At 33.2% G+C, this 26,416-nt stretch overlaps 2 protein-coding genes across 2 annotated transcripts; both read left to right on the forward strand.

Annotated features, from left to right (window-relative positions):
* Positions 1-1,484: 1,484 nt before the first annotated feature.
* Positions 1,485-4,688, forward strand: LOC120339861 (uncharacterized). Its single transcript, XM_039408084.2, has 5 exons — positions 1,485-2,544; positions 3,039-3,142; positions 3,301-3,358; positions 3,877-3,995; positions 4,430-4,688. The coding sequence occupies exons 1-5, from the start codon at positions 2,539-2,541 to the stop codon at positions 4,656-4,658; spliced, it is 516 nt and encodes a 171-aa protein (XP_039264018.1). The 5' UTR covers positions 1,485-2,538; the 3' UTR covers positions 4,659-4,688.
* A 3,349-nt stretch (positions 4,689-8,037) lies between these two features.
* LOC120338759 (PHD finger protein 12-like) lies at positions 8,038-26,411 on the forward strand. Its single transcript, XM_039406697.2, has 17 exons — positions 8,038-8,261; positions 8,501-8,685; positions 9,110-9,188; positions 9,496-9,653; positions 12,992-13,172; positions 14,026-14,158; positions 14,362-14,485; positions 15,397-15,529; positions 16,726-16,835; positions 17,488-18,485; positions 18,676-18,765; positions 19,164-19,270; positions 19,880-20,247; positions 20,685-20,787; positions 21,167-21,371; positions 22,049-22,180; positions 22,525-26,411. The coding sequence occupies exons 1-17, from the start codon at positions 8,211-8,213 to the stop codon at positions 23,823-23,825; spliced, it is 4,458 nt and encodes a 1,485-aa protein (XP_039262631.2). The 5' UTR covers positions 8,038-8,210; the 3' UTR covers positions 23,826-26,411.
* Positions 26,412-26,416: the final 5 nt, after the last annotated feature.

The following is a 26,416-nucleotide window of genomic DNA, read 5'->3' on the forward strand; positions in this document are numbered from 1 at the left end:
GTCTGTAACGCGAGACCAAAGACGCGGTACGCTTGGATATAAGTGCAATCATCTTTCGGGGGCTTATTTATGGGAAGTTGAAAACACACTAAAAACATCCCGTGTATAGTCTCACAAGTATTGTCGTACTTGTTCGCTTATAGTCTATTGGCAACTTTGGAAATTAACATACTTTAGAACACAAAAGCCCTTAAGTTTTTATTTATTTGAAAACCGTGGTAATGCATGTTCATTCCACGCGGAGATTTTTCTCGCGATTGTTCCGAGATGATAAGCTTTCGTCTTATCCATTTTTGCCCCATTCAGAAACAAAACATATATATTTTCCTCTCCCATCTACCAAATTTGTGTTGCAAATTTATGAAATAAAAATATGTCATGGAATTTAAAAAATTGGGCAAAGACCAAATATGTTCTCTTTCTGTTAAAAACTTGCTATCATTAATTTCAATTTTTACTTTTTCTTGGATTTCAAAAGACGGAACAAACAGCGATGTACATACAGTTTTCAAAGCTGGAAAAATGAATGAAAAACGCGCATGTGATGCGTCCGTCCAAATACATGAAATTGAACAAAAATGGATAATCATTACAAATAATATTTTGTTGCGATATCCAGAAATTGTAAAAATACTTTGATTGAGAAATTTATTCTATATATATATATTAGTATACTTTTATGGTAGATGGGGATGGGCATTTTCAAATACGTGATGATTTCAGAATCGAATCGAATACTTTTCAATAGAGTCTCGAATACTTAAAATATATGTAATTGCATAGGATTTTTTTTATTGTAATAGGTCCTCCAGGCACATAAATCACTGAAAACATAGAATCCAGCACTCAGACAGTTCGCTGAGCATTCACATTAATAGAAACATGTTTCAATAATAACTCACTAGAAAGAAAAGTAAGTATTTCATTTGAAAAATATAGCCTTAATAAAAAAACAAGAATATCGGTCGGAATATCACTAATTAATTAATAACTCGCTAATTATACGACATAATTCATCCAAAATCATTAATCTTCTGGTTCGAGATATGATGAATGCACATGCAAAATTTGGAACAGATTCAACTTCGCGAGATATCGCGTTCATCTAACGGACAAACAAACAGACACAGACAGACAAATACCTATCAACATACTTACCGATCTTAAGATCGATAAGTAAAGAGGGATTCACCTTAACCTTTGGCAAAATAAAGATGACGGCGATTCTAAATTTTTGTCTTAAACGATTCGAATGACTTACTATTCGATTCGTAATGCCCAACCCTAGTGTTAAATGAAAATTAATTAAAATTATCCAAATAATTGAATAAAAAATATATCAATGATTCACTTCAGCTCTACCAACACCTAGATTCTTTCCAATAAACGAAAAATGCTCCGGAAGATATTCATAAAATTGAAAAATGTCAGTGGACATAGACGTCTATGGTGGCCCATCGTTGTCACTAGTAAAATTTGAAAAATAAAAAACTGAAAATAAAAATAAAATTTTTTTTGTAAAAACAAAAACAAAAAATAAAAACGAAAATAAAAACGGAATAAAAATGCAAAAAAAAAATTAAAAAAAAAAACGCAACTAAAATGAAAATAAGAAAGGTTGACAACGATGGGCCGCCTTTTCATTTCCGGTTTTTTATTTTAGTTTTTTAATTTGTCAAAAATTTTACTAGTGACAACGATGAGCCACCATAGACGTCATTGATACCTAAATGATATAGAGAATTTCATTATAACAAAAGTTTTCAACATTTACCTGGCAATTACGTCAAACCCTGACCCCGTGTATCTTATTCTCACTCGACTGTGTATTGTTATATTTAAGGCGCGTACAATTAACATTATTCTAATACATCAATATAAAAAAACTCAACAATTTAATTCAGGAATCTCCAGATCCATTTCATGATTAAAATGCACTGAATTTTTATGCATGAGCTTTCTAAATATAAAATAATGTTTGCGTGACATACCACCGCAGCACCTATTTATATCTTAATACCAGAATAACTGATCATCTACGATGTTGAATAACAACATAGCCTCCGTGAGAGTTGTTGCAAAAATGTGCAGCTCGTCAATTATATTTCGATGTTACAGAGTCAGTATAGTTTTCACGTATATCAGGCTTTATAGCTTTGAAAAAATCAGCTATTCAAGTCTCAAGAATTAGAATGATTGCAAAATACCAGTAGCACCGTTTGGTTTTTCTAACTGCTAAAGAAGATGCGTGGCTGCTTCAAATGGGATTTTATCAAGTGTCACCAAGAAACAGGCGGTTCGTTTTGAAGAGAGGTAATGACGCATGAAAGAATATTTATGATTGCATTACGTTTTACAAGTGTATAATTGAAGAAAAAATAGAAAAGAAGACAGATGAAGATTATACAGGATGCTCACATCTTGAGCGAGGAGGAGACTATAAAACGTGGGAATTGAAGCGAATTGTCATTAAACGAAAAGTGCAGTCTGTATAACAACTTCCTATACTCTCTCAACGATCACGATCTTTTTTAAAATATGAGGGTAAGTTATCCATGAATATAGGGAAAAAATAAAAGATGCATATGATGTGGATCCTAATAGTACTAAACAATATACTGTATAGTGATAATGAAATGTGCATGAATCAATAAAGCTTTTTTACCAAGCCGAGAGAGAGAGCGAGAGAGAGATTTTATTTCACTAATAATGTCAACACTATAAAACAATTGAAGCAACAGAAACATAAAATAATAATTCAATACGATTTGGTTATCATTATTTGTGAGGGTCAGTATACATGACCTGTTAGGTCACCGAGGCTCTTGACCCATGCTGTATATAAGATATCAGTCAGATAAAGCATTAGCGATGTAATATGGATAAAAATAGAAATATAATGTATATGTGCGAGTCGGCAATTTTAATATTCTAAAGTTAATAATGGCTGAAATATTATGGTTCGCCAGAAGTTAGTGCCACAAAACGTAAAAGTTTATGCTTGCCTCGACGAAACAACTTATCAATGTGTTTTTCAGATTCTTCCCGATCTCAGCTTACTTCTTCTTGGAGTTTTATTAAGCAAATTCAGTATGGGCTTCTCACGTCGAATTTCTGAAACAAAAGCTCTCTTCCTATCAAGGTAAAGCAATTTTAATTCAGTAATCTCGACAAAAAAAATACAAAGTTCAAATTATGCTGATACCTGTGGATCACTTTGAATCTTATTAGAACTAGATTCCTCATGTGTTGTGCTGACCCTAAGTTGAAGTATTTAATACTTTTTTTTTATTTAAACAGTGGTAACGAAACTGAATCAACACATCGAACGAAATATAGAAAATTAGTGAAACAGCCGGTATGTTTTCATTCTCTATATCATATATATATATATATGTCATTAATTTTAATGCTAATCGTTTCTTTATGGTTTCTTTCTAACCGCAACCCCGAATTCTTCACTTTACTTTCCAGTTTTCTTTTAATTAATAGATTCTTTTTATTGAATAAAGTTTGCAGCATGCTATTCTTGATTGAACCGTAGATAATCGACCTTTATTCCCGAGCATTAATAATTGAAATTAGAATTAAACCCTCGAACACGAGTATGATGCTGATTATTGTGACATTACCTAATAGTTTGCCGTTATTAATTATCGAGTTTTCTAATTTCAAATTGAAGCTTGCATCTATGTCTTAAGTGAATCGACGAAATTACAACAAAGTTGAATAAATAAAGCTAGAACATGCAAAACCCATAAAAAATGTCTGGTCTTTGTCCTGCATTTTAATACGCATTCTTAAGCTATTTATCCTGTATTCTGATCTGTATTCTCAAGCTAGTTCCTGATAAAATAAAATATTTATATGTTGCAGGTTGATTGTTCGACAATGATTGATTCGCCAAAACACTGTCCATATATGATGGGACTAACGGCATTTTCTAAACTCAGCGGGAAGAGATCGAAAAATAGCATTTCTCCCTGGGTTACAAGGTAGTTTTTTGCTTCTAGTTAGTTAAATATTAGTAAAATTTAATATTTATTTAAAAAATACAATTTGTTATGTTGAAATATCATTTACTGTTTGAAAAACACGAAACAATCTGCACCAAACAAACTGGTTCTCAAGTTGGTAGATTCTTGCGACGCAAACACAACTATAGAATAAGATATCACAGTTATACGTTAATAGCCATATTGTATTAGCTAACCAGCTGCACTGAAAAATACTTAAAGTATAGCATGGAATGTCAATTACATCGTATTGTGACTCCAACATTTTTGTATTCCTTAGCTAAATAGAAAAGTTCAAAAATTTTTGACTGCACCTGTATGCACCGCTCAGTCAGAAAAGTCGGGGTTTTGTCGAATATACGAAGGCTATAAATTCATAATTGTGAAAAATATCTATTTTATGTATATTTCAGGATGGACTATGATCCCTCTCGATTACCACAAGCCTTCCCTGTTGTATGTTGTTCATGTTTACACTGTGTGAGAAGGTCCAAAAATGGACAGCCAACAATTATGCCACAACATTATAGCAAAGCTGTTTACATAAAAAAGAAAGTTTATAGACCTGAAGACGGATTTCGTCCAAGATTTATTAAAGTTTCCGTTGGATGCACTTGTGTTTATAGACCATTTGGGATCTGACAAGTTGAATTCTACTTGTTTTTAGATTAATATGACCAAACCTTTGCAAATTTTATGATTACGGTATACGATTTAGAATAATTATTATTTTTATTTATTATATATATTGCAATATTTAAATATATATATATATATTGTCATTTATTCAATTTTTTGTGAAAATATTATTGTGATTATACACCTTTTCAACGAAATTAAAGGAAGGAATCGAGTCATAATAATATAACTTACTAGATTGAGTCACATTGACTAACGATATACTACATTTAAGTGATTGCTGTTTGTACATGAATCACGATGTTCGTCATGTTGCATTCTAACATTTGAACACTTGTATTCTTTCTTCTTAACTGTTAATTATTATTATAAACATTATTGTGAATAATTTGTATTTATTGAATATTCTTATCGCTATTTATTGATTAAAAATATATCTTATCTGATTACCCTTTGTGAAGTCGCAGGTTCGAATTCTGTGAAAACGATTATGCGCCAGCTAGTAGACTCTTTGCTGCTACCGGGTGATTCGCATAGCTGTTTGTCGTCCTTCAAACGCATGCATTAAGTCCACGCACACGGCACAACAAATTATTTTTCAACTATTTCCATAGTTCACTGGACCAGTAACGGACAAAGGGCCGAGCAATTTCAGTCAAATTTTGAGGGAAAGAGAATTTATTTTTTTCTTCGTCAAAGCAGAAAACACATAATATATAAATATTAATAATGAAATAAATAAATCAAACGTTTTTGATAGGTTGCTGGGTGGTAACGATAAAAAATGCATTCATTTCAATATTGAAATTAGGGTTCGGTCATAAATATAATATATGCTTATTTGTGGGTTTTAAATACATATATATATTTACACGTAAATTTAATTAATACCATGGAATAGGCACAGGCATTAGGGGTGAGAATATAATCTATCAAATGGCCAGGGGAATAATTATGCCTACAACTACAACACTTAGTCTTAACCAAAGTGGCACAAGTGATAAATTGACTATTATTGTTTTGAATGAATACAGACTACACATCAAGCAAAATATTACACACGAGGGCATTAAAAGTGAGAATGAAAGTGTGACTTCGAGTGTTTCGCAATAACATATATACCCATAGCCCATATAACTTATATTTACAGGGAATAATCTAAAAGTAGAGTAAAGAACACCTAATGTTGAACTATAAGCTGTACTGATTTTTCATTCTGCCCATCATCGGTAGTATAGTCATATCAATTGGTAGTGTCGAATGAAATCAAGTTGCCCACATGCACTGACCGTATCTAGCCTCAATTCGACATGCACTGACCGTATTACACCATCCCGATTTGGAAAGACATTGTCCGTATTTTTCCAGCCCTAATTTGACACTCCTAATATGACTTTTATGCTACCAACCCTTTTCACCATTTACAGTCATCTGAGTCATTTACTATACAAATACATAAATAAATGAATTGACACAAGTTCTGCTTTATTAAACTCACAGTGCGCATTGTTTAAAAACCTATATACACTATGTACAATCTGATTGGAATGGAGATGATGGAGTTCAAAAAATACTTGAATCAGTCAAATGACGTTTTTGATGCGACTCAGCCCATAAGGGAATGGAATACTAGCATTTCAAAAAAAATTTCTTATCGTTAGATCTTGGGTAATGGTACCCAGTTTCGATTGACGTAGTCGTAGAGTTTGCCAGTTTGATTCACGTAACCGCTGGTCGATAACCTCTACCGTAAATAAATACTAATACACTTCTACCGTCTAAATTTATGCTACTTGACCAATTTCTGGTTAGATAAATTTGAACTCTATGTGCCAATGTGAGTATAAAATTTTTTTGGTTTGGAGCTGAACTTGACCGCGAATAAAAATAAAGTGAGCGGCAATATTCAGGGTCAAAGGTAGGAAGGCTAATTTGAGACTACACTTCGACATGCCATGGTAAAGAGGATATTTATTATCCGTGACGTATTTTATGTAATTTCAACGGAATGCATGGAAATAAAATTAATTTGAAAGAACGCAATATGCTAATATGCAATTATATAATATTACATGTACCAGATCAACCAAAATACGAATCATATGTTTTATAAATATATGTGATATTTTGATGATGACGATGGCGCGAGGTTGTTATGTTTGTTTATTTTAATGAATTTGTCTGTCTGGTGCGGGAATAATTTCGATGGTTTTCCTTCATGTCTCTGTATAATGGTGGTTTCCTTATATACGCTGAGGGCGGTGTACCATTCGTGGCATTCACTGCTGAATATATATTGTTGTACTGGTAGCGTTAAGTTGGGAGCCTTTTTATACCTTTATGTTGAATATAACTAAGTGTTAAGGCGTGGTAGCAGTAGTATTTTTCGGATATCGGTCCACCAATTTTTTTATCGCACTAGCTAGACTGTTATACCATAAGATCCGATCCGTGACTGTAAGTCTGTAACTATAATTTTTGTTTGAACGTTTGGTTAAACAAAACATGGTAACACCAATTTTGTATTAGGGTCCATCATTCTGTTTTCCCCTGTTTCCTGGTTTCCATCTTTTTGCCATGCAGTCATGCTATTACAGTAACTGATTGAAGGCCTGTGCAATTGCAAAATGTCTTCTGCATTAATGCACGCTGGTTCATCAGCAGAGAGTGTTTATCTATATTTTTGTGTTCTTTAATGTCACTATCTGACTATTTAGCCATTGGATTTCTGAGAAAAAAACATAATCTCATTCACTGATTCGCCAAAGAAAAAAGTTTTAGTAGTACGCCAAACTACAACTCGCATGCCAAATCCGGTCTGTTGGTAATTCACTCTGGCCTGCCTGATGCTGCCACAACCAAACTAAATTCATTTTGATGTTTTAGGTAAAAATAGCTCAAGGAATTTGTTGCGATTGTGATTGAATTTGTTGCGATTGTGATTGAATTTGTTTTGGCAAAAGGCTTATTATTTCTACTTATGCTTTTGTAATACTGTAAATACAGAAATATTGTTCATAAAATGTAACTTTTATGGCACGCTTGCAATTTTTGGCTCCTGGCTCCTTGGCTATACAGGTATACAGATATCTGGATATAGATCATGACAAAATGAAGGGGGTAACTTGGACTTTGGTCATAGCACAGGGTCATTCTCTCAGTAAAATCAAAAATATTTTATATTTTCATCTGCAAAAGTGTTTTGATCTAATCTAGAAAAAGTACGGAACATATTAATACTGTAATAATAGCTTTTTATTTTTCTACCATCTCACAGTCTCACTTGTATTTGATTGGTCAGTTGGTCATGATAAGGAATTTTGCAATTAAAATAATCAGCTCGTAGGCGTCAATGTAGTTGGTAGACTAAACTTTGAATAATGTAATTTTTTTTAAGTATACCATCGTTAACCAGAATTTGTTATAGTTGTTAAAGGAATAGTCATTTTGAGGCTTCATCCACTCAAACCATATTTACTGAATTTTGAGGAGTAATAATTTAAGTGCATAAATGGGAAGAAATTGAATGAATGTACCACTGCTATAATAATCACGATGTCGCATCTACAGTGCTATGATATAGACTACACAGGAGGTCTTATGGAGGTAATTTGATGTTACTATTTATTGCATCGAACTTGTGGTTCGTTTATATTTACCCTGTTATTTTTACTAGTTGAGAAAAATTTAATTAGCTATATGAATTTATTCAATATACTCCGGACAATTCAAATGATCGAGGGCAATTTTATACAAAATTAAATTTTAAACTATTTAACAAAAATGTGTCTATATTGACTATATTTAATAATATATTTTATCAATGCCATTCATTCTTTTTCTAGAAAATTCAGGCTCTTGTTGCTCCGCCTCAAAGTGAAGAAAGCATTCGTCGAGAAAAAAGATTAAAAGCTGCAGAACGTGAAATGTGGAGAAAACGTTGCAATCATGAAACTTGTGATGCTTGTGGGGAAGGAGGAGATTTACTTTGTTGTGATCGATGTCCGGCGGCTTTTCATTTACAATGCTGGTTGGTATATATTGCATTTACTCATATCCTATGGTTTTTAATTTAATTTATGAAGCATTCCCATGTCTTCGATAAAGTCAACTGCTGATATGAGGGAGCTACTGTTCTTATTCATACACCCAGCTCAAACCGCTAGGCTGCTGCACCAACTGTAAAACAAAATTAACTAGGCCTATAGAAAAAGAGCTATTTTAAGTTTTCGGATATGTAATGATTTGCTGATGATGCAACTATTTATATGACTGGTTTGAGTTTTTAAATCTCTATTTAGGAGTATGAGTTGCTGGACTGTATTTTTGTATTGACAGTAAAACATCTACTTAGAACTATATAAAGATTTTTATTTCGTGAAAACATGTCTCATTGTAACCTCAAAAAAACTGTAATCACTATTTATGTTCATCTGTTTTTGTTTATTCGGCAGCAACCCACCTTTAGAAGAAGACATGGTGCCACCTGGTGAATGGGCTTGTCATAGATGTGTGGTTACAGGGAATGTCAAGGTATGTCTAATGAGAATAGATTTTTTATTGCTATGATGCTGTGCATAAGTAGCCTACTTGGTACCAATTCTACTTGAAATACATGAAGCATAAAATGGAAGAATTGTTCACTGTCTTGTTAATAAGATATGATCAGTTTGATCAGTCAGTCAGTCACATTTAATTGGTTTCTGACGTAATAGAACAGCACAAATGTTATCCTATCAAAGCAGCTGTGGCAAACACAAGACTTTTTTTGAGTTACTTCAAACAAAGATCAATTTTCTTTTTTTTTGTGGGTGAATATATAATTTTTTGTTATTTTCAGAATAAAGAAGAAGGTCACCATCGGCACACCCTGACCCCCGCCGCAATGGCATTATTAAAAGAAGATTTAAAATCAGAAGATGAAGAAAGTAAACAAACGAATACAGACGTGAAAAAGCCAACTGAAAATACTACAACTTCAAAAATTATGCCTGAAAAGTACGTCAAGCCCCTTTATCTAATGTCATTATCAATTAGGATTTATTATCCATAAATCTTGTTTTTCAAAGAAACAAAAGAAAATTAGATTAGATAGCGATGGCAGTGGCTACAACAGAAGGCCACTGCACCAACTGATGACCCGTTTCAGTTTTAGATACCTAATATTCTACAATGCCTTAGTCAATACCAGAGTAGTATATGTCTAATATTCATGGATGGCAACAAAGTAACTTTTTGTTTACGTAACAAATCCAAATACCCAAAATTAATATGAAGTAATTAATGAATTTCAAATTATAGTGAACTGTTCACAAATGCTTTTAGAAGTCTTGCAAATATGATAGAAAAGCCTCATTTTTTCGATCATATTTAGTCAATGATACCTATATCTATTTACATTACCTTAAGCTTGTTTTACATCACTTTTGTTTGATGTGTCACTGAACATGAGATAAATTATTGCTTTTCATTGATTTATTCAGATGGAAAGATGTTTCTGAAAGTATTTTACTTTCAAATATTTTGAATCGTTGGAGTACAACTAAAAATAATATAAAATGAACAATTATGTGATTAATATTTTAAAATCATTTAAATGGTCCAGTATGCTCTGTACTATCTCTGCTAATCGTAAAACATAATGCAGAAGTGCAAAATGATTTTGTTAATATCCAAGCAAATATTACATACATTTTTATATGTACAGTATTCTTATTGTAACCCTACTTTTGGAACACCCTGTATAAGTATAACTCTTATATTGCACAATTTTTTAGCCCGATAATAAATAGGATATAAGTCTATGCTCAAAGTTTGGTCAAATATCAGTATTGTACAATTTATAGCTCCGTACTGAAAAGGATATCAGGCTGTGCCCACAATTTGGTCGAATATCCGTACATACACTATTACATCCAACTACAAATGACATGGCTGTGCCTTGGAAGTGTTTGGACATGTTAATAAATTTTAGGTTTTAATGAGATTTCTAACAAATATCAGTGTGAATTTATATATAGTTTAAACATCGAAAGGTTTAATTTGGGAATATTTTCAAATTAGCTTAGTTGCTGGTGAACTATCTCTATCCTATTTCAACCTAATCATACCTGAAAGAATATTTGATTTCATGGTATACTGATTTATATGCTCTTATTTAAATTATAAAGAATATGAAAACAGGCAAAAATGTTCTTGGACATTTGCTACTTAATTAACGTCACTTCTTTCCTTAGTAGTCAGTACATGCTCCCGTGTGTTTTTGGTATTGAGCACATTGCAGCAGACAAACCATTCACTCAAGTTTGGTTTCCTGTTTGCACACTCAACCTCCATGTAGAGAAAACATGTTGGTATTCATGAAGTTGTGTATTTTTTCTATGCCAAGGGTGTCAAACGGAGTACACTTTCCATCAGCCATGCGTGCACGTTTCTTTATGTTTGGATAAAGAATGTATTATATCAAAATTTGAATAAATTTTATCAATCATTTTTTGGAGAAGTGAAGTTGGATAAATTGCCACTTATTATTTCCCAAGCCACCCAAATCTGTATTTAGTGAATGCATTATCAAATATTATTATGACTTTAAAGAATTATTTCATTAGGCCTGTTATATGTAGTAGATATACCGGTACATAAAACTGTTTGATTACTGTAGAAGGAATATTGTGAAAAAAATCATTAAATTTTATTATTATTATGTCTAACTTGTTCCAATGCCATTATTACCTGAATATTCTGAATTAATTAGCTTTATTCTTAGATGATACAGTATTATTAAATAATAACCTTATAAATATCATAAAATCATGTAATGATTAGTATTGATTTTTTGTCAGTTTAAAATTTGCTTTTTAAAAGAAAAAAATATTTTGTGGTACATTAGTGTTCAGTCAGGGATGAAGTATTTTATGTGACATATTATTTTATTCAAGAACTATATTCTATAATGCTCATGTAATTTCTCCCAACAGTAGGGTTCAAATTAAGTATGGTATATCATTTCCATGCACTACTAAAAAATCAATAAAATCTGCTAACCTTGTATAGTAATTCTATATTGATATCAGGAAGATCAGAATTATTTACAAGAACGTAATAGGACAATATGGGACTAATCATATCCAATATCTAATTAAAATTCATGGCCATTCAGAATTCGTTTAACTAAGTTGATATTTCATACCAGATTCATAAGCGAGCTTATTATCATTCAATTAAACTAGAAAATACTGGACTAAACTAGTTTTTGATCTGGGCATGTTGTAATTTTCTTGATTTTTATATGTAATCTATGGCAACATCAGAGATCAATCTCTCTTTTATTATTGTTAATTCAGATATTGCAACGCGCCTATCCAGTCCTATTTTATTAATTTGTTATTATGTTTATTTTATTTAATGAAAGGATAAAAATTTGTCACCTATTCTGGAGAGAGTATATTCCTAATAAATGACAATCTAACTTGTTAATTTATCATGCAGCAATATACAAAGAATGGTTTCGATTGGGAATACCCAAAACTGTTCTTTATGTGAATACATCTTAAAAATATTGATTTTTCGAGTAAGCCATATTCAAGGAACAATTCTACTTGGTGTATATTTGAATTGTTTCAAGTGTTTTGTCTACCTCTAGCTACTGACATCTGTCCATAAGGATAAATCTGTAATATATAGCACTTTTATGCAATTTTCTTCTAGTAATCATTCTAATTTAAGTTGAGTGCTCCGGTCATTGCTTTTAGAAAGCTCACACATAATTATAAGAGATTAACATTAGGAAAGTCAATATATATAACTTCAGTTATGTGGAATTCATCACCTCGAAGCTATTTTTCTGTTCGTTTTGACATGAACAGCTTCAGTCCCACGTCAATCAGTATTTACTAACGCACATATTTACTTCTACGTTACAGTGATTTATATTCTCAGTAGCTATTGACCCTTTGGTGGTCTTGAGTAATTTCACTCAGAAATCAATCTCTTACAATTTTCTTGTTTGTATGACCCTGCTTTGAGCAAATTTTCATTTAGAAAAAAGTTTTATTAGTGAGTTAGATGGATAGTTGATAGTTGAATTCATTTCAATTTTATACTTCGAAATGACGATTTTTAAATGATGATGTTTAATAATATTCCATATATTAAAAAATAACAACTTGTTGATAATGGATTCTTTCTGGACATCACTGTTTCCAGTGCACCTGATCAGTGTTAGCAGTTAATGCATTATCATTATTTGTCGAGTTAAATACATTTTTATTCAATATCGCAATATGATTTGTTTTATAAGTAATAATAAATTTTCTTTATTTCTATTCACACAATAGGTCTGGAGCAGTTGCCATGGTACCAGTTAAAAAGAAAACAGTGAGATCACCATCTGCTACAAACAACAATAACAACAATCCTTCTCCACAGGATGTTAAACCTAATTCTAATACAAATAACAAAGATTGGAGAAAAAATGTGATTAAACTTATGACAAGAGGACAGCAGGCTGCTATACAGGTGTGACGAAATGAGCATATTTATATTTTGTTCGAAAAATGACAGTTTTGCCTGAGGCTTACTTATGGACGCCTCGCCTCTAAAAACGTACCTGTAATCTACTTGCTGTAGGGATAAAGTATTCAACTGTTTATGTTCATATCTAATGGATAGTGTTCATTCAAAGATATATTTCACTATTTTAGAGTCATTACATATGATTATCTTATGGTGTCCATTGTTTTCTATTTGCTTGGATATTATTGAAAAATACTTGAATAACTCCAATGTATCTCTCAATTTTGAATTTTATAGAGACTTAACATTCTATTTCAATTCATCCGCTCTAAATAATTTATTCCCCTTTTTAGTTTTGGAACCGTTTACTCAATTTTTACTGATGAAACAAAGGGGTGTTCAAATATCTGTAGTACTAGTACCACTGGTTATAAGTGTAATAAGTTTGACTTTGACAGACAGCTAACAGTTGGTCTGACATGTCCTTGTCGAGTGTTAAGAATACGCTATCACGCCTCTGATTACCCTGCATGGGTTTGCAGGTTCGACTGCTGTGGGGAAAAATTATGTGTGAGATAATTGCAGGTCTCGTCATTGTTGTAGGGTAGGTCAGTTCTGGCTTCCTTCACCAATATGTCCTTGCATCTGGAACAAATAACTGGTTAACTATTCAAATACCCGGACTGGTAATCGAACAAAAATTCACCACGTAATTAAGCTGTCTTACTGGCTTTCCTCTCTTGGGATAAATATGGAACCCTATCCTATTCTAAATTTAATGGTTAATTGCTACCCATTATCTCTCCTATTATAAAATCATTTTCGACAATTTCTCTTCATCTTTACTATAATATAGGAGGCCAAGGAAGCAGCACTACCGAAAATCAGCAAAGAAAGTCCTTTTGCAATGTTGATAAAAGCAGCATGTTTACATAATACATCTTTATTCAAGATTCCTAATGAACTGGTGCCAAATGAACCTTTGCCTGGTTAGTAATTTAAATTTTTGGTTGTAACAATTTATTCCAAAACTTAGTTGGTGTTTATACCTCCTAATTGTCAACAGAATAACTCAAAATATGCAAGATATATTCAAAATGTATTTTTTATTTTTGTGTGATATTTTGAGAGACTTTCGAAAATCTGTAATTGTGACCTAAATTTTTCAATCTATTCATTCTCTCAATCACAGGCACCAGAAGAGGGAGAAAGTTCAATGATAGAGGTCCCGGACGCACAAAAAAATCTCAACCACATGAACTAGATCACAATGGTCTTGTAACTCTTCCTGCTAAAGTTTGTTTTTTATGTGGAAGGTAAGTAACTAACGCTTAGTTCTAGACTATAATAATCAATAGTCTCAGTAGCTCTCAGCAGTTTTGTGGTCGTCCATAAATTCGCTCAGATATCCATCTCTTACATTTCTGAGTGACTATGCATGACCTTGAGTAAATTGACCCCCATCCCCCCTCCGAAAAAAAAATCTGTACCTTGATTTATTGACATCCTCGTGGAATTTGTAATGATTTGGAGGATTACCTGAGGATAAGTTGCTTTGGTTTAAATTGTCTTTTTTTCCTTCATTTTATTAATATTCCATGGATCTTTGTGTTCTCCATTTATGTAATGAAGATCCATCCCAGTAGAACTATGATGCGGTCTATATTTATATTTTCTTAAACAAAAATATGATTTCCAATCATGTTCATGTCATAAATATAATAGAAAAATGGCAAAATGCAATAATATGAATCTCGACGGCTCGCGGGCCAAAGCCTGGCCCACCAAGACATTTTGTGTGACTCTTGTCAACACTCTATCAAGCATAAAATCCTAATCCAACAGTTTATGTTTGAAAGGGCGCTCACATGGATGAAAATTCATAATTTTTTTCTCTTGTTGCTGCGTTAAATTTTTCGCCGTTTTGCTGCTCAACTTTTCGGGTGGTCCAGCTAGATGTCTGAAGTTGGTTATTATTTATATGGCCCACCGACAAAAAATGTCGCGCGACCCTGACTTATAGTAGTCCTCATTATATGCTTTAATAATGAGATGCCCCTATTTGTGCTATTATCTCACTTTAAAATTACTCACTTCGGGTAGTATATAGTAAAATCAGTATATAGCGTGTATCAATTGAATGCAGTGCAATCAGTTGTATAAACACTACATTCCTTGTTAATATATATATAAAGTACGACTGAGGAAATGTTTTTATTTTTTCTAGATCATGTCAAAAGAGAATCCTGATCAGTTGTGACTATTGTCCTCTTTTGTTTCATCTTGATTGTCTTGATCCACCACTAACCAATCCACCTGGTAGTAGATGGATGTGTCCGAACCACGCAGAATCAGCTTTGGTTAGGAACTTTTTATACTAGCAGTCTGAGTATTTAATCTTGTGAGCTAGATTATGTTTGTAGCTGAACTTTTTACCATAATTTGGTCAATGTTGATAGAGGGGGCAAAACTGAACAATATACAATTCCGAATCCATTCTAAAAATATTTTCAAATATGGGATTTTGAATACATTCTAAATTGGTTCGACAGAGGAATAGTCTCTAAGTACTCTTTATTCAAAAGATTGAATTCCTATAATGCAGTGGTCGGCAAACTTTTTGTACATGCGGGCCAAATATCAACTTTTTCGGTAGCTCACGGGCCACAATATATTCCGCCTTCGAACAATCTCCACATTAAACTTAAAATTATCGCGCATTTGCATCTTCTATTGCTGCGTTAAAAGCCTGCCATAATGATATGTGTATGTGGCGTTTTTTAATATAATATTAAACAATGCATTGTTTCAATTACTTATTATCGATGTGAAGGATGATGTTTTTATGGCAACTTGCCCTCGGTACGCGTCCAAATGACGATCTGACAAGCGAGTGCGAAATTTATTCCAAGTGTTATGCATTTTAGATAAACTTGCTCATAGCAATATGAGCTTCTGAACGTGTAGATTACATGTTTTGCACTGTCGCACAGATGAGCTGTGGGGCAGTCCTCGGTCTGGTGGTCGAATTTTCAAAGACACGTTTCGTAACGAGTTTAACATTGAATCCCTTGATATCTATGATGCTGACTGGACATATCGAGCAAACTGTTTTAGAAATGCGTAAGGATAAAAATTATTTTTCGGTCCAAACACTTTTGGAGTGTTCGACCCTCGTCGCGAACTTCCCTCTGTTTCCCAGACATTTTTAAATTTTAAAAACCAACATTGACTCGAACGACATACAACTGTTGCTACTTGCTATATATTACAAAACAAGCGTCCTACATACAGCAGCATTTGTTGTCACATAAGGTCAGTGTAGAGACGATAATAATTTTAGGTTAAATTTTTGTTTTATATATTAATTGTCAGGTCGTTCGAGGGCCACAACAAATTAGCTGCAGTTTGCCGACCCCTGCTTTAATGCATAATGCCTCATAGTGAAACAAATATTAGGAACTACGTTGCTTAGTGGCCACTTATTTTTACCATCAATTTGTAAAGCAGCGTGTAGTTTACTTAGTATTAATATGATCATATATTTTATTTGCAGTTGAAAGAACATCGACAATCAATGTCTGAAAGAATTAAAATATTAAACAAATATAGCTCAAAAATTAATCAGCATCGTATTAAACTTGAGTTTTTGGGGAAAATGCACAGGTAAGATTCTATAATGATTAATAACATATTTTATTAACACAATGCAGATGCTTTCAGGTTAATGCCTGCTAAAAGTTGCTTAGGCATAGCAATATAGCATTTTGCCTGCAATTGCACACACAAAAATAATTTTCCTGTTGAGTGTAATGCAGAACAGTGGACACACTTTCATATTGGGGTTCAGTGTGGTCTTACCTAAAAAACTTGATTTGGTTATAGCTGTGATAATTGGATGATGTAATGTTCAATTTTCGCACATTTGTAATTTTGAAAAAAAAAAGACCAATAATGTGGCCTGATTATAAATTGTGCTACAGCTTCATGTTCAGTTACCCAGTTGATCTTACTGGATGCATGGACTTTTGTGGCAAAAGGAGTACTGACCAATGGGTTAATGAATCATCCTGCTTCCGAACTAGAAGCCCAACAATCCTCGGCCACATTATCATTCTTTGCAGAATTTGAAACTGTGTGTCTACGCAGCTACTCCTATTTAGGGCAATCAGCGCTTAATGGCAAGCAAATTCCAATGTATAATTTTTTTTGTCTGCCTTTAATCCAATTATTTCACTTAGTTCGAAGTTGTTCATGAACTCGGGGTTACATCAGAAAGTTGGTGTTAACTATGTTATTCTAACGCTCTCTTTTTCAGGTCTCTTCCCCTTCAAGATAAAATACAGCAACCTGTATTCAGCAGAATGAAAGTCCCTCAGTCAATCAAAGATCATTATACTCAACCTTCTCCATCTCTACCTCCTCCCTCAGAGAAATATCTCAAATCGATAGGAATGCACACTAGAGAACCTTTAGTGATTACAAATTCAAATCTTTCTGTTTCTTCGACCAGTGGAGTGGCATCAATACACCACAACAATATGGCATCATTACGAACTTATGATGACTCCAATGCCATGCCACAAAATGATCTGACATCTGATCAAGAAATTTGGCTTAAAGCAGTTATAAGTTTACAATCTGAAGCAGCATTACTTTTAGAGAAATCAAAGTTGAACTCTGCACCAAATGTTGATGCCACGACTTCACATAGTGCCACGGAAATGAGCGGCACCGAATCCATGTCACCATTGTCTAATTTAGACTCTGAAGACATGTATGAATATAGTAGTAAATCACTGAAACCTTCCACGAAACAACACGAACATGAAAACTTCCCAAAATCTTTAAAAGCTATTGCTAAAGAAGTGATTAATGGACAAATAAATTCAAAATCCTGTCCAATAAAGAAATCAAATCTTACTAACGGAACTACAAGACCTAATAGTGCGATGTCGCTTTCGCCAATCGCTGAAAATTGCGATAAAACTGTTACAATGAAACAAAATAAAAAATCTCTCAAACGGAGAAATTCTGATCCAGGATATCCCAGCCCAGCGAAACAACAAAAAATAATTTGTAATGGTGGTGAAAACGTCATCTGCTCTCCAGATGAATCACCACTCTGCAATGGGAATTTGTATTCTTCAACAGATAAGAATATTTCTATGGATAAGGTTACACTGAATGGTCGTGTTGTTCATAGTGATACGTCTGAAGACAACCTTGAAGCTAAAGATGAGATAGATAACATTATTACCAATGGTTGGGATGAAAATATATACAAATCACAGAATAAAGATAGTGAAGTCAGAGGTGAATAATAGGAAATTTTTCATTCCTATTACTAATTTTTCCCCCTTTTCCTTTTTTCCTTCTCCCTTTAACAGTTCCCTTTACAGTTAATCTTCCGTAGAATTTCAGATATATTCCAAATTTTGGTTATTTTTTCAAAACATCAGCACATTTCAAACATTTTATATAATTGAGCTCTATCTTTTTACAGTGAATACGCAGGTCACACAGAATGAGACTCTATTCCAATCAATAAAAAATGATTACAATGATGGTGATTGTAAAAAAACTGAAGAAAAAGGTAAACTGAAGATCTTAGTTTCTTAAATACAACGCAAATTCATAGAACGAAAATATTATAAATTTCAGTGTTTTTATACCCAAGATCATTGTTTCTATTATATAAAGTTTAAATCCTGTGAGCTGGCTCTTTGGACTCTCAGACTGTGTTCTTGTGGGGTGATATGTAATTCCTACCTAACATGTTCACATGTTACATGTTAGGAACTTTGCAATTCCCATATCTTATTATCCTGTATGGTTGGTAAAAGTGCTTCATTTCAAATATCGATAGTTCGGAGTGAAAAGTTATCGCTACATTTATTCGAAAGCAACGTAAAACTTTAAAAATGCTATTTGTATTCATCTGAGCGTTTACCACTATGCTATTGAGGATTACTTTCATATTTTGCATTGCAGAAAAATCAGAATTATGCCCATCAGATCCACTGAAGTTTTTGGATGAAAATCTCATCAGATTGTTGGCTTTACAGAGATTTCAACAATTGGGTGGCAATATAGCCCAGGTAGGATCTTGTATATTTTATTTATGTATTACTTTGTTTGGGTAAAACTCGGCAGAGGTATTCAATGTAATGTGCTAACTTGATTTTATTACTACTAGTGGTTTATTAAATTATATACCGGTATATCATGAATTCATGATAGACATGAAGTTATGTATTTGAAACAAAATAATAATATTGCGACATGGCAATTAGCCTACAGGCTTTGTGTGCACAAGACAGTTTGAGTTTTGGTTGGTTCGAATGATTAGCATACCTTACCCATAATGTAATGATAATTACGATAGGATTTACATATTTATCTCGGGGGAGAAGAAAGACGATAAGACGATTTTATCATATGGCGAACTACGGCCTCTCGTCAGGTGACCAGTCCATGTTAGGTATAGGATTAGTTAGCCAGTTATTTGTTTTCGGAAGCATGGACTTTGGCATGACTTATACTTGTGTACATGGTATGTGTACATAGGTTTTATATCGTTCCTCTCACCTAATCCTATGTCTGAATGAGGCTTCGAATGTTTGTGTATAATTGTGGTTTCAAAACTTCCTGCGAATCTTGTTGTCACCGTATGTCGAATAAATACCATGTTTAATATTATTATTTAGGCGAACAGTCAAGAGATTTCCCAAACTGTCTCTAATCTATTGACAAAAGCAGACAATGGTCAAAAAACATTCGAATTGCAACACAATCAACAAATCAAAATAGAATCGTCAACTCCAGTCTCAGTAAACATGACTGAGCAAACTACAGACTCAAGAACGATGATCAAACACGACCCAGTTCCATGTGAAAATGTTATTGAAGAAAAGCCGATGGAGGTGGACATGCCAGAAAAAGATACATCTTCCCTCAAAACTGAAATTTTGTCAAGTAAAGAAAGACAGAAATCCAATACACAACCGTATGCATCAAGAGCTTGTTTATCTTCTGTTAATTTGGATGTTCATGAGATCCATAAGATTTCATTCAGGTAACTGTTGTTCCTCTGTTCATTTGTTTTCTTATTAATGAATACTTGACTTGAAATATACTTGGAAATCAGAAATATGTTTCAGTGCAATTTATGTACAGATTATGGAATATATATTGAAATTTGACTATGTAGTTTGCCATTGTTTTTCTTGAGTCTAAATTGTGTGCAGAGTGCAGAATTATACTGTACGGTGTACTCTATTATTGAAAATGCATCTTGCTTTCTCGTGTCTTAAGATGTAGAGTGTATGGGTTTAATTTGATGAGAAAAGATGAATTGATTTCCGAATTCCTTGACAGTTATTGTTTTTCTCTTTGTATTCATTGAAATTTTGAACATCCAGCTCTTGTGTCCTAGTTTTCTCAGGCAAAATATTCTTAAGATTTTTATTTTCAAGATAACTTTTTTATATATTTTTTCCATCTACTTTTCAGGTCATGTACTATAGGAACATCGTCGCAATGTGATTTAATTTTAAATAATCACAACCATTGTAAATTCGTTTCGCCTATACATGCAAGGATATTTTATGATGAGGTAAGATATTGTTGCGTATTGATTTGTTCTCAATTTCTTACCTAGGCACAGTACTAATTTTACTTGAGTAGCTACCAATTATCAATTATGTTTGATCTTCATTGTGTTTGACATATTCTCTGACAAAGCGAATCAAGTGACTGTTACCCCGAATGCTGTTTTGCGGAAACTGGACTCAAAACTATAAAAGAAAGCTATCAAATTTTACAGACAGAATCAAATTTAACGGAGTTTCAAATATACAAATTTAACTTGAAACTTTTAAATTTATATTAAAAATTGAAAAAAAAAATGATACATTGTATTATTTGCTTGAAATATTGTGAATGTGAAAAAAGATACCCTGGATACTAACATTAATCAACAAACTTTATTTCAGGTCAGTCAACGCTACGAACTTCTCAACTACAGCTGCCATGGGACGTCTGTTAACGGTTACACATATGGAATCGATACATCGTCTCCATCAAACAAGCAAGCAAATAAATATCACAAAATAAGCAGTGGTCACAAATTACATTCACCTCAAAGTTTAAAACTAGCCAAAACTGTTCGGTCGATCATCAAAAAAGGGAAAAATAAAGGTATAATGTTGTTTTATATGATATACCATAATGCTCCATGTAATGGTAGATTTGCAACCCATCTTTGACTTAAGGATCTCAATTCATGATTAATTTACCATGAAATGAAGCCATGTAGTACTTCTTTTTCTCTGTGTCCCTAATTGATTAACTTGAAGAGATCGAGTCTAAGTCTTTAGAGAAAGAGTTAACCACAGCTTTTAGAAGTTGGTACCTTTTTGCGATTGAGTTCGAAAACACTTTCTCTAACAGTTCTTATCCTAACATCATTTTTGCCACTTTTTTTTTTGAAGTTGCAAATTGTCATAATGCCACTACTTCAAAATTGACAGTGAAACTTTTTTGCTTATGTATGGAGAGGAGAAGAATCAGTGAAATGGCTTTGTTACAAGTCCAACACTGCCTGTCGTTTAGTTACTAACTAGTTCAAATATGGCAACCTGATCAGCAGCCCAGCTTGCCCTTACACTAATTCTTATCTTTTGGACTAGGAATTATTTGCTGCTTTACTCTTGTCAGTAAATACCTAGTTCCTGTGTTTAGTTTCCCACCCACCCTTGCAATAATTCTAATCTTTCGGGCTAGGTATTATTTGCACTTTGCTATTGTAAGTATTAACTTGTTCCTGTGTTCAGTTTCTTTTTGTTATATTAACGGTTTTCATTTTTTCTCCACAGACAAAGAAACTTCTGGTCATCAACGAACTACAAGGGGGTTTTCATCAGATAAAGTGATGGCACTAAAAGTACCGAAATTACCTACAGCATGTGAATGCCCAAACAAAAGAAAAGAAAAATGTGGATGGGAAGGTACGCTACAACTGATTCAATTTTTAAGATATGTTTGAAATTTGTTTTGAATAAATCAATATTCAAAACTGATGAAGAATGGTTTTCTTTCATTCAATTGATTTGACCCTGTTTTAATTTAACATTCTTCCATATCTCTTCATGCTAGTGCATTTAATAGCATATTGCGTCTATTATGTTACGTTTACGAATAGCAATTAATCTCTGATTGCTTTTTTCATTTCACAAAACTTTCAACTGTTAGCGGTTTTCTGCAACTGCTACTATGTATATGCGATTTTTTTCTTCTCATAAGTGCTCCAACAAATTTCGGTTTTGACTGTGATTTTGAATCTTCTATTTAGGTGGGGCGATTCTCAACCATGGTTCCGTTATTCGCTTTGGATGTCACAAGTTCGTCTTCAGTATGTCTGAATTTTCAACAAGTAAATTAACTGTAAAACAAAAGACTTCAATAAGTCCTTCACGTTGGAAGAGAACTGCTGAAAAAATATCGTTTTATCAAATCAAGAAACGTAAAGGATTAACGAAGACTAAACCGAACGTCAACAAACCCATCAAACAAGGTATTTCCCAAATCAAAATGGTGGATCATAAAAAAGTTATCAATCCGATGCGTCAAAGATTTGAAATGACTTCGAAAGGTCCTAAAAAGTATAAGACAGTGGGATATCAGAAAGTTGAGAATAAGGTGATATCCAAAAAAGATTTGGCAAAAGGAAATTTAGGCAGAAAGAAGCAAAAGGTGTTCTCTGCTCAGAAGTTCACACAATCTCTTCACAAAGAACATATAAAACTAGCATTCGAACCTTTAAAAGAAGAGAAAAATGAAGTTCGAAGCAAATCTCCTGTTGCGATCGTTCATAAGGTTGAAGACAAAATGCGAAGTAATGAAGAAACTGTAAATACTGATCCTAACGACAGTGATACAAGTGCTTCTGATGCACCAAAAGCCACTAGATTTTCTGCACGGCAGGTTGCAAGACGTGCAAGGCTTGGTGTCCGGGGAAGAAATTCTGAAAGTGATGATGGCTCTGTCGGAAATCGAAGTTCGTCACCTTCAGCATTTCGTAGCATCATGGAGGCAGCCATTGAACGAAAATTGAATGTGAATAACTTAGAACCAAAAAGACCTCCAAGTAGCGCTTCAACCACGAGTCGTAGCAGCCCGGTTTCTGTAGGCGAAGCAGAGTGCGAATTCAGTGATGTAGGATCGGAAAATGACGAAGTTGGGACACCTCCAGTCGATGTTTGCACGGAGGACTTTGATACATCCGCTTCATCCAGTTTTATAGAAGATTCTCCTGCCAAATTCCAGTCTGAAGACATCGCAGCGGCACAAAGGCAGCGTAGTCGATCACTAATGGAACTCATGTGCACTGAAACACTTGACGATTTTGAAAGTCCATCCAAAGAGAAATTGAAAAATTCTAAACGTAATTTACCAGTTTTAATACAAAACATTACGAGGGTACATCACGAACAATCACAAAATGTATCTGTTGTGAAACCATCACCTATACCTAACAACAAAGAGTCGGCTACCGTAGACTTACACAGGCGGCAAGACATGAATAACGATTATTATACCACAAATGCATCATCACTGATGCAACTTGCGGATGTTGTAATGAAACAAGCATAAAACAAAATATATTATTTGCACCGAAATAAATAATACAAATTCTACATATTAGTTACAAGTTTCAACCACTGCCATGTCGTAAATAATACACCATGATGAAATATGCTCTGAGTAAAAAATTTTCTGGGGTAAATATATCATTTTATGAATACATCCAGATACGGCTATGGAAGCCAAATAAGGTGAATTTACAAACTGAACATTCGAAACAATCAATAAACATTCAGAACCGGGAAACTTATTTCTTGGTTTTCTATAGTTGTCGAAAAATTTTTGAAACATTTTAAGACTGATGATTGTCGGATTGCTTGAAATATGAATTTTTTTGTGATAATATTAAAAAGCTTATTTTAAGAGAACCAATTTATTATATTGAAGTATTTTCACAGTAAAATCCTAGTTCATGATATTTCTACATTATACAAGAGAAAAGTTGACACAAAGCTTTGATTTCGCTGGAATAATTGAAAAATAATGATAAAATGGTAAATTAAACGCTAATTCAATGATAATTGAATCTCTTCTAAACTAGTATCTTTGGTCCCCCATATACTAAATATAACCAATTTCAAAGGTATATTAGAAATTAATTTCAATCTGGGCATCTTTGTATAAATACTGCGATCATTACCAATTAGGGCTGGGCATTTTCGAATACCTTGTGATTTCAGAATCGAATCGAATAATTTTTTCGAATCGAATCGAATCTCGAATACTTGAAAATATAAAATTGTAGGCGACTTTATCATAGTAATTGGTCCTCTCAACAAATGAATTACTGAAGACATAGAATAAATCACTCAGATAGATTACTGAGCGTTCACACAGAATAACAAACACGTTTTATCAATAACTCACTACAGAAAATAGTCATATGTTAGAATTTCGTTGAAAAAAATATGATTTCAATGAAAAAAAAATTGGGGAATTCGCCTCGACCATTAGCGGAAAGATAAAAAACAAGATGGCGGCGATTCGAAATTCCCGTCTGAACCGATTCGAATAATTTACTATTCGATTCGAAATGCCCAGCCCTATTACCAATACACTTGAATCAATGATATTGAATCCCATACTAAACATGTTGCCATTGTACCAAAGTTCAGAGGTCAAGGTTGTGTTTTTTAAAAATAAAAAGCCTATTGCATTGCATTTTCAGGGTAAAGCTAAGTAATAGCAAATGAGTTATTCGAAGTACTTGTTTTTGTTTGTTGCATTCTGTACTTTCCTTTTCTTTTATATTCTGCAAATTGGTCCTATTTTGTACTTTTTATAGCTTAGCTCTTTTTTGTTCCATTCATGCCAATTTTCAATCGTTTTGTTGTACTTCACTTCGTCACGACAGACTTTTTTCAATTTCATTTCAAATATTTTTCGTTTCATAATTTTTATCCTATTTCCAGTTTTAATCCTTTAGATTTTAGAGCCTCTGACAAATGTATTAGGTTTGAAATCACAAGGATGGTGATTTTCTCAAAAAGTATTAAGAAATTCAAGTAAATTTAACAGATGTTTTCAAATATATTTTTCTGTTGGAAATGTTAGGTTGAATATTTTTTTTAAGCTGAATTTGGCTTCGGCGATCAATCTGACTTATATATTAACACATTTTTGAACTGAACAATGCTTTAACCATACAGTATGTAGGTTCAGATCCACTCTTTTTCGAATAGTTTGTTCCATCACCTCCCTATATGCCTTTTAAAATTGGGTGGGCCATATAGATAAAAGTAGATTTCGTTATCTACAAAACAATGTAGTTTTCTACCTATCAATGTTTGCTTGTTTAGTGCCTCCTTCAGGGCGTGTTGGTGTTTTGTTAAGGAATATGTGGAAAAATAGCCTTCCCACCCTATCACTGCCTGAACGAAGTGGTGTACGGAGTCCTTCGAATCCGGTATCTTTGATCGGCGATTGCGTGATTCTTCTGAAACGTATTCTCTCTTATGGTTGAACTCTAATTTAAATCGTATCTTATCTCCTATCACTGCCTGAACGAAGTGGTGTACGGAGTCCTTCGAATCCGGTATCTTTGATCGGCGATTGCGTAATTCTTCTGAAACGTATTCTCTCTTATGGTTGAACTCTAATTAAAATCGTATCTTATCTCGTCTTATTGTAAAATATTGTATCATAACAAATGACAGGAATAAAAACAGCATTAAATGAGGTATTGTATTATATATATTATAAATACATATATTTTTGATGGAAATTTGAATGCTTTATTTCTTAGTTATTAATGGTGACTCAGTCGTTAATAATTTTTATGCGTTTCCCAATATGATCGTTCATTCGAAATTTTCGTAGGATTTAACAGGTTATCTTCAAAAATTTCTTGACTGTTATCAGTTCTAATTTACCACGAAGAAGTTACATGCCAACCGCATGATCGACTGCACATCAATTTCACTACAGTACCACCCCATTTTTGTGCCTTTCCTGGGCGTTGTATTATACTACTAAATGCATTTTTGCGTTTCTATTTCCTCTATCGCTTCAATTTCTGTTTTCTTGACAGCTTTTTTTTATAAAAATTATGTTGTATTTTTTTGTTGTTTCAATACATTTGAAAAGCTGTTTGTATTTTC

Source organism: Styela clava, chromosome 9, assembly GCF_964204865.1.
Source record: "Styela clava chromosome 9, kaStyClav1.hap1.2, whole genome shotgun sequence".
In the NCBI taxonomy this organism is placed as follows: Eukaryota; Metazoa; Chordata; class Ascidiacea; order Stolidobranchia; family Styelidae; genus Styela; species Styela clava.

Excerpts from the sequence above, each read along its gene's own strand:
- LOC120338759 (XM_039406697.2), top strand. The coding sequence starts at position 8,211 with ATGTCGCATCTACAGTGCTATGATATAGACTACACAGGAGGTCTTATG. Across the intron at positions 21,372-22,048 it reads CAAAAAAGGGAAAAATAAAG|ACAAAGAAACTTCTGGTCAT; the intron begins GTATAATGTTGT and ends TTTTCTCCACAG. Across the intron at positions 22,181-22,524 it reads AGAAAAATGTGGATGGGAAG|GTGGGGCGATTCTCAACCAT; the intron begins GTACGCTACAAC and ends TCTTCTATTTAG.
- LOC120339861 (XM_039408084.2), top strand. Across the intron at positions 3,143-3,300 it reads AAAGCTCTCTTCCTATCAAG|TGGTAACGAAACTGAATCAA; the intron begins GTAAAGCAATTT and ends TTATTTAAACAG. Across the intron at positions 3,359-3,876 it reads GAAAATTAGTGAAACAGCCG|GTTGATTGTTCGACAATGAT; the intron begins GTATGTTTTCAT and ends TATATGTTGCAG.